General features: G+C 39.1%; 2 protein-coding genes across 2 annotated transcripts in view; one reads left to right on the top strand and one right to left on the bottom strand.

The window, feature by feature from the left end:
• The window catches only part of RPGRIP1L (RPGRIP1 like), a 95494-nt gene extending 86395 nt beyond the window's left edge, over positions 1–9099 (bottom strand). The window contains exons 1-3 of the mRNA XM_061172844.1: positions 9079–9099; positions 6380–6471; positions 4493–4637 (exon numbers count right to left, since the gene is read on the bottom strand). Coding sequence (XP_061028827.1) covers positions 4493–4637; positions 6380–6464 — 230 coding nt within the window. The 5' untranslated portion in view covers positions 6465–6471; positions 9079–9099. The remainder of the gene's footprint in view (positions 1–4492; positions 4638–6379; positions 6472–9078) is intronic.
• A 274-nt stretch (positions 9100–9373) lies between these two features.
• The window catches only part of FTO (FTO alpha-ketoglutarate dependent dioxygenase), a 374026-nt gene continuing 368954 nt past the window's right edge, over positions 9374–14445 (top strand). Inside the window, exon 1 of the mRNA XM_061173250.1 lies at positions 9374–9504. Within this exon, the coding sequence (XP_061029233.1) occupies positions 9418–9504 (87 nt within the window). The 5' untranslated portion in view covers positions 9374–9417. The remainder of the gene's footprint in view (positions 9505–14445) is intronic.

The raw sequence follows: 14445 nt of genomic DNA, 5'->3' as shown, positions 1-14445 counted from the left end.
AGCAAAACCTTCTGAGACAGAACCAGGAAGAAATAGAAAATATAAACAGACAAATCACAAGCACTGAAATTGAGACTGTGATTAAAAATCTTCCAACAAACAAAAGCCCAGGACCAGATGGCTTCATAGGCGAATTCTATCAAACATTTAGAGAAGAGCTAACACGTATCCTTCTCAACTCTTCCAAAATATAGCAGAGGGAGGAACACTGCCACACTCATTCTACAAGGCCAGCTCCACCCTGATACCAAAACTAGACAAAGATGTCACAAAGAAAGAAAACTACAGGCCAATATCACTGATGAACATAGATGCAAAAATCCTCAACAAAATACTAACAAACAGAATCCAACAGCATATTAAAAGGATCATACACCATGATCAAGTGGGGTTTATCCCAGGACTGCAAGGATTCTTCAATATACGCAAATCAATCAATGTGATAAACCATATTAACAAATTAGAAGGAGAAAAACCATATGATAATCTCAATAGATGCCGAAAAAGCTTTCAACAAAATTCAACACCCATTTATGATAAAAACCCTCCAGAAAGCAGGCACAGAGGGAACTTACCTCAACATAATAAAGGCCATATATGACAAACCCACAGCTAACATCGTTTTCAATGGTGAAAAACTGAAACTATTTCCTCTAAGATCAGGAACAAGACAAGGTTGTCCACTCTCACCACTATTATTCAAGAAAGTCTTGGAAGTTTTAGCCACAGCAATCAGAGAAGAAAAAGAAATAAAAGGAATCCAAATCAGAAAAGAAGAAGTAAAACTGTCACTGTTTGCAGATGACATGATACTATACATAGAGAATCCTAAAGATGCCACTAGAAAACTACTAGAGCTAATCAATGAATCTGGTAAAGTAGCAGTATACAAAATTAACGCACAGAAATCTCTTGTATTCTTATATAGTAATGATGAAAAATCTGAAAGAGAAATTAAGGAGACACTCCCGTTTACCGTTGCAACAAAAAGAATAAAATACCTAGGAATAAACCTACCTAAGGAGACGAAAGACCTGTATGCAGAAAACTATAAGACACTGATGAAAGAAATTAAAGATGATACAAATAGATGGAGAGATATACCATGTCCTTGGATTGGAAGAATCAACATTGTGAAAATGACTCTACTACCCAAAGCAATCTACAGATTCAATGCAATCCCTATCAAACTACCAATGGCATTCTTCACAGAACTAGAACAAAAAATTTCACAATTTGTATGGAAACACAAAAGATCCTGAATAGCCAAAGCAATCTTGAGAAAGAAAAATGGAGGAGGAATCAGGCTCCTGGATTTCAGACTATACTACAAAGCTACAGTAATCAAGACAGTATGGTACTGGCACAAAAACAGAAATATAGATCAATGGAACAGGACAGAAAGCCCAGAGATAAACCCACGCACATATGATCACCTTATTTTTGATAAAGGAGGCAAGAATATACAATGGAGAAAAGACAGCCTCTTCTATAAGTGGTGCTGGGAAAACTGGACAGCTACATGTAAAAGAATGAAATTAGAACACTCCCTAACACCATACATAAAAATAAACTCAAAATGGATTAAAGACCTAAATGTAAGGCCAGACACTATAAAACTCTTAGAGGAAAACATAGGAAGGACACTCTATGACATAAATCACAGCAAGATCCTTTTTGACCCACTCCTAGAGAAATGGAAATAAAAACAAAAATAAACAAATGGGACCTAATGAAACTTAAAAACTTTTGCACAGCAAAGGAAAACATAAAAAAGACGAAAAGACAATCCTCAGAATGGGAGAAAATATTTGCAAATGAAGCAACTGACAAAGGATTAATCTCCAAAATTTACAAGCAGCTCAATATCAAAAAAAAAACAGCCCAATCCAAAAATGGGCAGAAGACCTATATAGACATTTCTCCAAAGAAGATATACAGATTGCCAACAAACACATGAAAGGATGCTGAACATCACTAATCGTTAGAGAAATGCAAATCAAAACTACAATGAGGTATCACCTCACACAAGTCAGAATGGCCATCATCAAAAAATCTACAAACAATAAATGCTGGAGAGGGTGTGGAGAAAAGGGAACCCTCTTGCACTGTTGGTGGGAATGTAAATTGTTACAGCCACTATGGAGAACAGCATGGAGGCTCCTTAAAAAAATAAAAACAGAACTACCATACGATCCAGCAATCCCACTATGGGCATATACCTTGAGAAAACCATAATTCAAAATGAGTCATGTACCACAGTGTTCATTGCAGCTCTATTTACAATAGCCAGGACATGGAAGCAACCTAAGTGTCCATCGACAGATGAATGGATAAAGAAGATGTGGCACATATATACAATGGAATATTACTCAGCCATAAAAAGAAATGAAATTGAGTTGTTTGTAGTGTGGTGGATGGACCTGTCTGTCATACAGAGTGAAGTAAGACAGAAAGGGAAAAACAAATACCATATGCTAACACATATATATGGAATCTAAAAAAAAAAAAATGGTTCTGAAGAATCTAGGGGCAGGACAGGAATAAAGATGCAGAGGTAGAGAATGGACTTGAGGATATGGGGGAGGGGGAAGGGTAAGGTGGGATGAAGTGAGAGAGTGGCATGGACATATATACACTATCAAATGTAAAATAGATAGCTAGTGGGAAGCAGCCACATAGCACAGGGAGATCAACTCGGTGCTTTGTGACCACCTAGAGGGGTGGGATAGGGAGGGTGGGAGGGAGATGCAAGAGGGAGGAGGTATGGGGATATATGTATATGTATAGCTGATTCACTTTGTTATACAGCAGAAACTAACACACCATTGTAAAGCAATTATACTCCCATAAAGATGTTAAAAAAAAAAAGTTTGAAGCAAAAAAAAAAAAGAGACAGATTTAATGTGAAAAAGCAGTCATCATCTAGAGAAAAACAAACAACTCCAATTTTTAAGGCAAGAAGAGCACATCCATAGAGAGGCTTAAAATTCCTTCAAAGATATGCAAGTAAACTTTGCCAAGAAAGGTAAGATTGCATTTTTTGTCCAGTAATAGCAATAATTTTCATTTGATTATTTTATATTAATGAAATAAGTGTTCGGGTAAAGTTTGAGTACTTCTTTAGAAAGGTGGTTTATCAAATCTACATTCATACTAAAGTAAGTGATTCTAATTATATCTTAAGGATAAATTTAAAGGTAGTTCTATCCATGTATCTAGGTAGTGTCAGTGGTGTGAACCTGAGAAGGAAATTAGAGCTTTGGGTCATAGTGGTCATTGGATCACTACCCTCAGGGCTGAGTAAAATAAAATTCCAGGAGGTTAAATGGCTTGAACATACCATAGGCGAGTGGCAGAGAGACAAAGAACACATGTACACCACTTGACTCCTAGCCCAGTCCTTTTCCCATTAAACTACATAGCTCATTATTAAGTTGTTTTCTATTTTCTGGCTAGGACAAATTACTAATGAGGTCAAGGCTGTGAATTTAATTCTTTTACTGACCAATTAGGTTTACAAAGGAAAAAAACTCTTCAGTGGTCACAGACTAAATGCCTCATTCAGACAGGGTGACGGCTGTGTTAGTGGTCAGAAAAAGAAACAGGCAAGTGAGTCTTGAAAAAAGCCATCATCACGACTCAAAAACCAACTCAAAGTAAAAGCTCTGCACAAAGCAGGTCAGTGGGTCATTAAAACAAAGTCCATAGAATAGAAACTGACTAGAATCACTCCTTTAGAGGCTAATTTCCAAGCGGAAGAAAAACCCCCTATCTTCTTTGTTCAATCCTTGTCTCACCTTTCCATTGAACCTAGAACATGAATATGAATACAGATCTGTTCATGCTCACAAATGAGAATGAACTTTTAATGCCACACATTCAGAAGACAGTCACTGTTCCTGAACAAGAAGGAATGAAAGCTATCTACTCTTAAGAAATAATCCCTGCAGAAATTTTTTGCATACAAAAGTGACCCTGTTTCCTCAGAAACAATAGATTCTTTGAAATAAATACAGATTCTAGATTAATCCAAGCAAAGTAAAATATGTTCCAGATAGTGAAGTGATGTTCTCATTAGTAAACCCCAAATCTTAAAGGAACATGCATCCTAACAAGTTAGAATAGCTAATTACTTTTTAAAACTTTCATTTTAAAATCAAGACGTTTAGAAAACAGATGTTTTGGCCATTTGCTTATTAAGCTATAAATATTAGAGCAAAAGTTATTTAGAGATATGATACACTCATGGTACTCATAGCTATTAGCTCTTTCTTTCAAATGGCAACTTCAGACATAATAAACACTCATAATCTTCTTGGTTTATTATCCTAGTTTGTAAGATTTTCCATTTTTAAAAACTGTACTGATTTATAACCTGCCTTGCTCCAAAAAAGATTCAAGGTGGGGTTTTCAATTAAGTTTATAGAAAAGCATATCCTCCAAACTTTACAGAGTCAGGAAAAAAAAGCTAAAAGCTTTTTATCATAACCTTTTAATTTTATCCTCTTGCTTGCGGGCATGCTGTTTAAGTAAAATGTTCTCATCATGCAAACGTAAAAATCTGTCTTCCAGTTCCTCACGACTGATACGTGACACTGCCTGGCGAGACTTCATTGTCCGTGTTGTTGAAGTTTCTGCAAAAATGCCAAGGTAGTTAATAGGAGGATTACTTAAAATAGCCTCTAAAAACAATAACTGTTGATATTAACATAATCTCTGATGCACTCATCTCAGGTTTTTTTCTTTGTGATCTACAATTAAGACTGCTTTAGAAAATGTTATAGCATTGTTCACGCCACTGATTGGAGGTAAGAACAAAAGTCTTTGCTATTAATACTTTATATGCAATATTAAGGATTTGAGCAACAATCGTTTCCAGTCAAAAAATGTATTCAAATAACAATGTAAGACGGAACTTACATCAAATAAGAATGAAAGATGCAACTCTGATCCAATAAAGACTTTTCAATTTATATGCTGAATGTTGAAGAAACTAAATAAAAAGTCAGGGTATCTGGAAGTATTTTTTTTCAAAGGTAAGAGTTGTAACAATAACAATATGATTAAGATATTTTTCTGAGCTATGGCTTATAGAAAATAAACAATAAAATCTGCAAGACCAAGCAAACAAAAACCTTCACAAATCATTTATAAGCTATCATATATTTTTAAAGAACTTTTACACCTTTTAGCAGGTGTGTATATTTTTTTTACATATGCTTAAATCTGATATTTTCCTGTGAAGCTGGTCAATTTTCAACAGTCCTCCAAAAGAAACAAGGAACAAATGGACAAAGATTAAAGCCCTATGAGGAGGTTACTGAGGGCAAGAATTGAACTTAGGGTATCAAATACTAAAAAATAGCCTTGTACACTTAAAATTATTTGTATTTTAATCCCTGATACTCCACCAAAGATCTAAAGCAAAGCTTATACATTCTTTTTACTTTTTAAAATTTTTCTTGTTTTTTATTTTTTACTTTTTTTTTAAACATCTTTATTGGAGTATAATTGCTTTACAATGCTGTGTTAGTTTCTGCTGTATAACAAAGTGAATCAGCTATACGTATACATATATCCCCACATCCCCCATTCTTTTTACTTTTAACAATAAAAGCTGTATAGTCAAATTTATCTTTTTCTGTGGTAGTTCAAGGTGGCCACTTGCAGTGTTTTGATTAACAAGTGTATGAAGAAGCCTTAGTGGAATATATTTTACATCACAGCCTTCTCAATGACAAATGCTATGGCATGACAGAATGGCTGACACACTGTACACACAAACAAAAACACAGCTCTACACTCTATATTGTTCCTTAAAGCAGTCCTTTTCTTTCTCAATTTGAAAGTGCTTTTTAGCTCTATAGCAACCACTAAGTGATAAAAGGACAAAGAAAACCTCTAACGTGTATTAATTTGATAAAACAAAGTCAATATCACTTGGCTAAACAAACCATTTTGAGATACTCTACTTGAAAGGCAAAAATTTTTAAATATGGCATTTCCTCCCATATAAAATTTAAGCCTAAAGAAACATTTTAATGGCGAATGTGATTTAAACCAGGCAATTTGGTTTGGAGGCTTGGTACTCTCTGTGTCGTTTCTACTGATGTGTGGAATTTTAAGGAGATGATTTATAACAATTCTTTATCAGAACAGAGGGGGATTTTACATTTTCTATGAGCTGTTGATAATTGATGCAGGCAGTAAAATACCATATGTTGTTCTAAATTCTCCATCCTCTTGTTTAGTCCAATCAAGACTATATAGTTACTTAAATGGCTTTGTTGGTACGAATATCAGAAATACTTTAAATTAAAAGTAAAGAAGTTACTGATCAAAGTTCATAATGGTAATAAATAACAGCTGGCTGTACCTTGTAACCCTCCCATTCCAAAGAGATTTAGACCTGTATCTTTCACAGGCAGGTCTCCTGCAGTCTCATCAGTTGGACCAGACATTGCGTATCTGTGGAGAAAAGAAAATTCAAACAAAATCTTTCCAAGTTGTAACATTAACTATGCAATGGAATGAACCAAATAAAATGAATAAGGCACTAGAACTTTAATGGACATCTTATTGCCCACATGTGCTGCTTGAAGAAGATGAAAGCTTCTATTTTAAAAGTAATACTACATTCAATCATGGAGCCAGTGGTCCTTTCAACAGTATATTTCCTATAGTTTGCTTAGGAAATGAGGTAAGATTATCATTCTTCCTTTTCTCTTCTTCTTCTTCCTCTATCTGAAACAAAAACAAACTCCCCCAAATTTAAGAAATACCTCCTCTCCATCCTCCATCCCCTTCTCTGCTCCCCAAAGAAAGCAGGTATTTGGAAAAAACTCAAGTCAGGAACTTGATTCAAATGGTTGTTTCTATTACTTACTGGCCGGTCAAGTCACCTAATCTCGCTGAGTTTCAGTTCCTTAATTCAAAAAATGGAGAAAACAATTCCTATCTCACAGAGTTATTTTAAAGGTAAGTGAGATGGCAAATTAAAGTCATTTAGCACATTTGCCTGGGATGTTAATATCACTTGAATATTAATCTTCAGCTTGATGCACAAAGGAGTGGGTAGTTCCAAGTTTTGTGAAAGAGGTTTCATAAATTCACCAGCTGGGTTTGTTTTTGTTGTGTCCTTTGTTGCCATGAGGCCTAGGTCCCTACCTCCTAGGAAGTCCCAGGGCTTCCTACCTCCACATACATGCTGTCCAGCTAATTCTGGCATTTTTACAGTTTCTATTCTTTACAGAGATGCATCACAGTAACTTAGTTTTATATGCGGACGTGAGTGGTCCATGCAATGTTTAGTAATGCAAAAAACTTAGGACAATGAAGATGTCCTAAGGCAGAGGTTCCCAATCTCTAGCACATTGGTCCTAGAATGTAAAGTCTGAGAGAGTAGCAAGCTGATTTGTCTCGTTTACCTCTGTATTCTCAGAGGTTGGCACAGAGCTGGGTGCATAGCTGGCATTCACTAAATAGTTGTTGAATGAATGAAAGAATGAACGGAGCCCTTGGGGCTTCAGGGTCTGTGGAGCCAGAGATGGTTTCCAAAATCTTGTATGCATATGTATACATGCATCATCTTTTAGAGAGAAGGTTAATAACTTTTATTATAACTCATCAAAGATTTCAGACCAGTGCATTTTTACTGTGACATAAACAACTAATAGACATATGCCTGGGAGATCATCTACTTCTTTTGGAAACACTGCCACAGGAGAGGTCAATTTAGGAACCAAATTAGCAAGAAGTTTAAACAGAGGACACTTGTGAAAATGATAACTTTTCCATGATAGAGCTATGGTGGCTTTTATAATAACAATGATGATGATGATGGTGTTAACATTTATTGAATGCTTACTAAAACCTGCCAGGCACTCTTCTAAGTGCTCTGCTTATGTGAATTAATTAAATATCTCACAATATCCTTGTGAGGTTGTTACTCAAAATGTTTCCTACTTTACAAATGAAGACACTGATACACAACTTAGGTAACTTGCCCAAGGTCACACATCTAAGAAGTAGTTGTCTGATCCTATTTTTGACTGTCACAGCTGGGAAGCAGGGGACCAGTGTTACTGGCATGTAGAGGCCAGAGATGATGCTTACTATCCTATAACGCACAGGAACCACAAAAAAAGAATTATCTGGCCCCAAATGTTAATAGCGTGGAGGTTGAGAGACCTTGCACGGTGCTGCGATGCCTCACCAACACCGTGTCATGCGATCTCTTCTGGCTCACTGTGTGCCACTCACACTGTTCTCTAGGTTCTTCAAATCCATGGTACCCTTGTCTTGCTCAAGGCCTTTGCACTAGCTGGCTCCTCATTCTTTGGGACTCAGCTGAAACGTCACTTTTTCAGAGAGGCCTTCCCTGAGCATCCTATGTTAGAATACTCTTCCAATTACAGCGCTGTTTATTTCTTTTACAGCAATCATCTCGATCTGCAATTATCTAATTTACTGGTTCATTACTACTTCCTCTTCACTAATAGAGTGTAAGCATCTTGAGACCGGCATCAGTCCTGTTCACAGCTGGTCGGGAACAGTGCCTGGCACAGGGTGGGCGCCCACATTAATGTTTATGGAATGAATAAATGAATACTTGGCACTGAGACTAAAATAGTAAACAAAGTCTCCACCTTCATGGAGTTAAGAGGCTATGAGGTCATCACGATAAACAAATAACTGTAAAAATTAAGCAAACAATAGGTCACTCAAGAGGCTTAGGGTTTCCCAACCAACTCCTAATCCAGGGCAAATAAGCGAACTGTTTGTGTGACCTTCTACTTGAAGAAGGACCTGGAGAAGCACGGAAATTAGCCTCAACGCTCATCAGCTAGGGTTTAGGGCTGGGACAGAAAATTTCAAACCGGTGCTGGGGGTGGGGACAATGGGCGGGCTGTGATTCGGGCCTGAGGAGGTGGAGGTGTCTCAAGCCTGGCTTCTCTTCACGCGAACAGAACTCCAGGGCTTCTCCAGGCCGTAGAGCAGACCCCAGGACCCCGGCCCGTGCTGCAGGTAGAGGGGCAGCAACCTGCGCCCCATCTATTCCCCGGGAGTACTCACCTCCACTCTCTCCCCGCCGCTAGCTACCGTTGCTATAGCGCCGACGGCGTGTGGGGCGGCCAGCCGAGAGGAGCACGGGAAAAACATGGCCGGCCCCGTTGCCTCCTGGGAAATGTAGTTCTCTTCGGGCCCTAGCACGCCAGCTCGCTGCGCAGGGGACTACGCTTGCCCAGCTGTCGGAGCCGGGAAATTCTCTTGCTCCCAACCCCGAGGCGCATTCCGGCGTCGCCGCAGTGCATCCTGGGAGTGGTAGTTCCCGCGGCTACGAGGGAGAATGGCGGCAGGCGGGAGCAGGACGCAGAGAGAACTACATGGAGGAGGCGGGGTGTAGGGCGAGGAATGTACGCGACTAGCAGTGGCGAAGGCTGCTATATCGGCAGCATGAAGCGGACCCCGACAGCCGAGGAACGAGAGCGCGAAGCTAAGGTATGTCGGGCTCTCCGGAGTCTGGGATCTTTCGGGCACTTGTAGCTGGGGGCTGGGAACCGGAAGGGCTTGGTTGAAAGGCAAGCGGACCACGGTCTTAAGCCAAGGGATGACAAGGCCTTGTCAGCAAGGGAGCCAGAGACTTCGGGGGCTCTAAATTCGTGCTGCTCGGGATGCAGGCCTGGTCCTGTTGGACTAGCTCACATGAGAATCAAGACACCATTTCCTTGTCCTGCTTTTGCACCTCATTCCTTGGTTAAATTTGTAGCTACCCTTGTGCCTCAGTTTACCGGACTCTCAGATGCCTGTGATCATATCAGTTGTGCTTTCCACTTCGGTATTGATTTCTGAGGACTGACATCGGTTTAGGTGAAATAATCTGTGCGGTCAGATGTGTGTATTTGAACAGTTGTCTTATGTTGTATCTTCGGCACAGCGGATATGGATCTTTAACTACAATCCCGTTTTCTACTTTTGGGGTTCACCCTGTGGCATTTGCTCTTCCATGAGATTACAATAGTAATAGTCATAGAATTTTTCTTTTTTTAGCATTTATTACGTGTCAGGCTCTGCGTTTTCATAATATTTATATTATTTCATATTCTTATCGCAACAGATTGCAAAATAGATATTATACAGGTGGAGTATCAAGAGTCCTGTTTTACAGGTGAAGACTTGAGGCTCAGAAGAATTGAGTGTTTCCCTCATTCTGCAAATCAGGTCCTATTGATTTGTTTAAATATAGTAATCTGGTCACTTGTTTCCATCTTCACCACCTTGGACCAAGCTACCATTACCTCTTCAATGGACCGTTCCAGTAGTCTCCTTATTAGTCTATATTCACTCTACACCCAAACACTCCTTGCTCCCCTTCTGTCCCTCCTTCCACACAAGACTCTTCTATACACTGTGGTGTGTGAGCTTTTCAAAATGCAAATCTAATCATGGCCCTTTCCTTCCTACATCCTCTGCCAACCACCTGTTTAAAAATATTTCATGGAATTCCCTGACAGTCCAGTGGTTAGAAGTAGGCACTTTCACTGCGGTGGCCTGGGTTCAATCCCTGGTTGGGGAATTAAGATCCAGCAAGCCTCGCAGTGTGACCAAAAAAAAAAAAAAAAAAATCTATCATGGTTTTCTGTTGCTCTTAGGATAAAGAGGAAACTTCACATGCCCTACACTGTTTTGCATGGTCTAGACCCTACTTGCCTCATCCACAGCCTCAGTAGACATGACACCCTCCCTGCTTTCTGCCCATCGTCCACTTTGGCCTTCTTAGAAGTCCCTCTGTCCTGTGCTTTATCTGGTTACAGGGCCTTAACACGTGCTATTTGTTGCTCACTCTGTATCAGGCAATTATTGGACGTGAGAACCATTGGTAAATGAAATAGACACTGTTTGTGCTCTCATAGAATTTAGAGTCCTACAAGTGAACTCACTTTGTCTTAGGGCAATACCTCTATGGAGTTAAAACATAAAATGTGCTCTATTATGTCCTGAGTTATAGCAAAGTTTCACCAGGGACCTGAAGTTTCCATGCTTGAGTCTGTATGTGATAAAGGCAGTGTATAAAGATGGGTACAAAGGGGAAAGATCCTTCTGCATTAGTCTACAGCAGTTCCAAGAAACAGATGTCACACAGTGATATTGTGTGTGATGTCTTTCTTATCTTTTGGGTTTACAATGAAAGTTATTTATTTCTTCTGTAAAGACTTATTTAGCACCTATTATTTGCCAGACACAGGGATTCTGATTTTGGCTAAGATAGAATCCCCGCACAAAGGAGCTTTTATTCTATTGAAACCCTAACTGTTGCCTGTGAGGTAGTTGTTAATGTCATTCACACTTGATGGATGTTGAAATGGAGACTTGTAGAAGTTATAACTTGCCCAAGGCCACTTGGTTGCTCTGTGAAATGAGGTTTTCTGAGTCCAAAGCTTTTTTTCCATTTTCTGCTTGTAAAACATGTTGAATGATACAGCAAGTTGTCTGCCTGTTTACTTTAAAAATTTCTTTGATCTTTATTTAAAATTTATTTATGAAATATTACTGGTTGGAACAAAGTATAGGAAATTAAGTTTTAAATCTTAAATATAAAACGATAAAATGTTCATTTACTCATGAATTATCATCTCTTTTTCTAAAGGAGGTGTAATTTACGTACCGTAATGTGCATCCGTTTAGTGTACAATTTGATGAGTTTTGATGGATAAAAACACCTGTGGAACCACCACCACAATTGATACAGAGAACATTTTAATCCCTTCTAACAGTTTCTTCTTGCTGGTTTGCAGTCAGTCTCTTCCCTCACCTTGGCTCCCAAGCAACCACTGATAGGTTTTCTCTCACTGTAGATGAAGGTTGTATTTTCTAGAACTTCATATAGGTGGAAGTATACTGTATGTATTCTTGGGTCCGTCTGCTTTCAATCAGCATAATGATTTTTGCGATTGATTCATGTTGTTGTGTGTATCAGTACCTCATTTCTTTATATTGCTTATTAATTGTCTACTGTGTGGCTCTGGCCCATTTGTTTATTCATTCACGAGTTGCTGAACATTTGGATTGTTTCTGGTTTGGGGCTGTTATGAAGAAAGCGGCTATGACCATTCATGTGTAAGTCTGCATTTTCATTTCTTTTGGATGAACACCCAGGAGTCCACTTGGTGCGTGCTGTGGTAGTTCTGTGCTTAACCATATAAGAAACGGCTGAACAATTTTTCAAAGTGATTCTCCCATTTGTATTAGTTTCCTAGGGCTGCTGGCACAGGTTCCCACAAACTTGGTGTCTTAACACAACAAAAATGTGTTCTCTCACTGTTCTAGAGATATGTCTGAAATCAAGGTGTCGACGGGGCCTCTGAAGACTCTAGGGGAGAATCCTTCCTGGTCTCTTCCAGCTTCTGGTGACTCTAGGCATTCCTTGGCTTGGGCTGTATAACTTCAATCTCTGCTCTAGTCTTCCATGGCTACCTTCTCTGTGTTTCTGTGTCTTAAATCTCTGTCTCTTTTCTCTTATAAGGACACTAGTCATTGCACTGAGGACCTACCCTAAATCCAAGATGATCTTAATTTCATTATCCTCAAGGTGCTTAACTTAATTACATCTGCAAAGACCCTTTTTCCAAATAAGATCACATTGACAGGCACCGGTGGTTAAGACTTGGACATATCTTTTTGGGGGATGCTATTCAAACCCACTACACCATTTTACATTTCCATCAGCTGTCTATGAGAGTTTTGGTTGCTCCATAGCCTCACCAATACTTGGTATTGTCCGTCTTTTAAATTTTAGCCCTTCTAGTGGGCGTGTGGTGGCATCTCATTGTGGTTTTAATTTGCATTTCAGTGATGACTAATGAGGGTGAGTATCTCTTTGAAAAGCTTTTTTCCATGTTGTAGTATCAGTACTTTGTTCCTTTTTATTACTGAAAAATGTACTATTCCAGTGTGTGAATGTACCACATTTTGTTTAATCCATTCGCCAGTTGATGGATAGTTGGGTTGTTTCCACTATTTGACTATTATGAATAATGCTGCTATGAACGTTGCGTTCTACTTTTTATATGTACAAATGTTTCCATTTCTCTTGGGTAGATATCTAGGAGTGGAATTGCCGGGTCATGTGGTAAATCTGTGCTTAACATTTAAAAAAAACTGCTGTACTGTTTGTTATGGTCTGAATGCTTGTGTCCCCCTAAAATTCTCTTGTTGAAATTCTGACCCCCCAGGTGATGGTATTAGGAGGTAGGGCCTTTTGGAGGTGATTAGGTGGTTAGGAATGGAATTAGTGTCCTTATAAAAGAGGCCTGAGAGACGTCCCTCGCCCCTTCTGCCATGTGAGGGTACAACATTAAGTTGGGAGTCTACAACCAGACGAGGGTCTTCACCAGAACCCAGCCATGCTGGCACCCAGATCTTGGACTTCCAGCCTCCAGACTGTGAGCAGTAAATTTCTTCTGTTTGTAAGCCACTTAGTCTATGGTATTTTGTTACAGCAGCCTGAATGGACTAAGACATTGTTTTGCAATGTGGATGCACCATTTAATATTCATGTTTGAGGGTTCCAATTTCTTAACATCCTCAATCACTTGTTATCACTGTCTTTTTGAAAGTGGGTGTGAAGTGGTATCTCATAGTGGTTTTGCTTTTCATTTCTCTGATGTCTAATGATGCAGAGCTGCTTCTCGTGTGTTGGTTGATCAGGTATATATCTTCTTTAGTGAGGTGTCTGTTCAGATCTTTTGCTCTTTTTTTTTTTTTTTGGTTGGGTTATTTGTGTTCTTAATATTAAGTGTTACGAGTTCTTTATATTTTCTAGATATAGGTCCTTTGTCAGCAATATGTATGGTGAATATTGTCTCTCATTCTTTTAGTTTACTGAATAGTCTTTTGACGAGCAGGAGTGTTTAATTTTGATATAGGTCCAATTTATCGATATTTCTTTTTATGATTCATGCTTTTTGTGTCATATCGATGAAGTCTTTACCTATCCTAAGGTCACAAAGATTTCTTGTTTGCTTTTTTTTTTTGGCTGCATTGGGTCTTCGTTGCTGCGTGCAGGCTTTCTCTAGCTGCGGCGAGCAGGGGCTGCTCTTTGTTGCGGTGCGCGGGCTTCTCATTGCGGTGGCTTCTCTTGTTGCGGAGCACAGGCTCTAGATGCGCGGATTTCAGTAGTTGCAGCACGTGGGCTCAGTAGTTGTGGCGCCCGGGCTTAGTTGCCCCACGGCATGTGGGATCTTCCCGGACCAGGGATCAAACCTGTGTCCCCTGCATTGGCAGGCGGGTTCTTAACCACTGTGCCACCAGGGAAGTTCCTCTTGTTTGCTTTTTAAATTAAACTTCTTACCCCTATAATGGGTAATTGCTTTTGGTTTTCCTTTTCTCTTTGAAATAAGTTAGAATATATTTTCTTCTTGTGATTACTTATGTCATAGATTT

This window comes from Eubalaena glacialis, chromosome 18 (assembly GCF_028564815.1).
Source record: "Eubalaena glacialis isolate mEubGla1 chromosome 18, mEubGla1.1.hap2.+ XY, whole genome shotgun sequence".
NCBI classification, from domain to species: Eukaryota; Metazoa; Chordata; class Mammalia; order Artiodactyla; family Balaenidae; genus Eubalaena; species Eubalaena glacialis.
The sequence above is the reverse complement of the archived record's forward strand: the minus strand, read 5'-3'. Positions and strand labels throughout refer to the sequence as shown.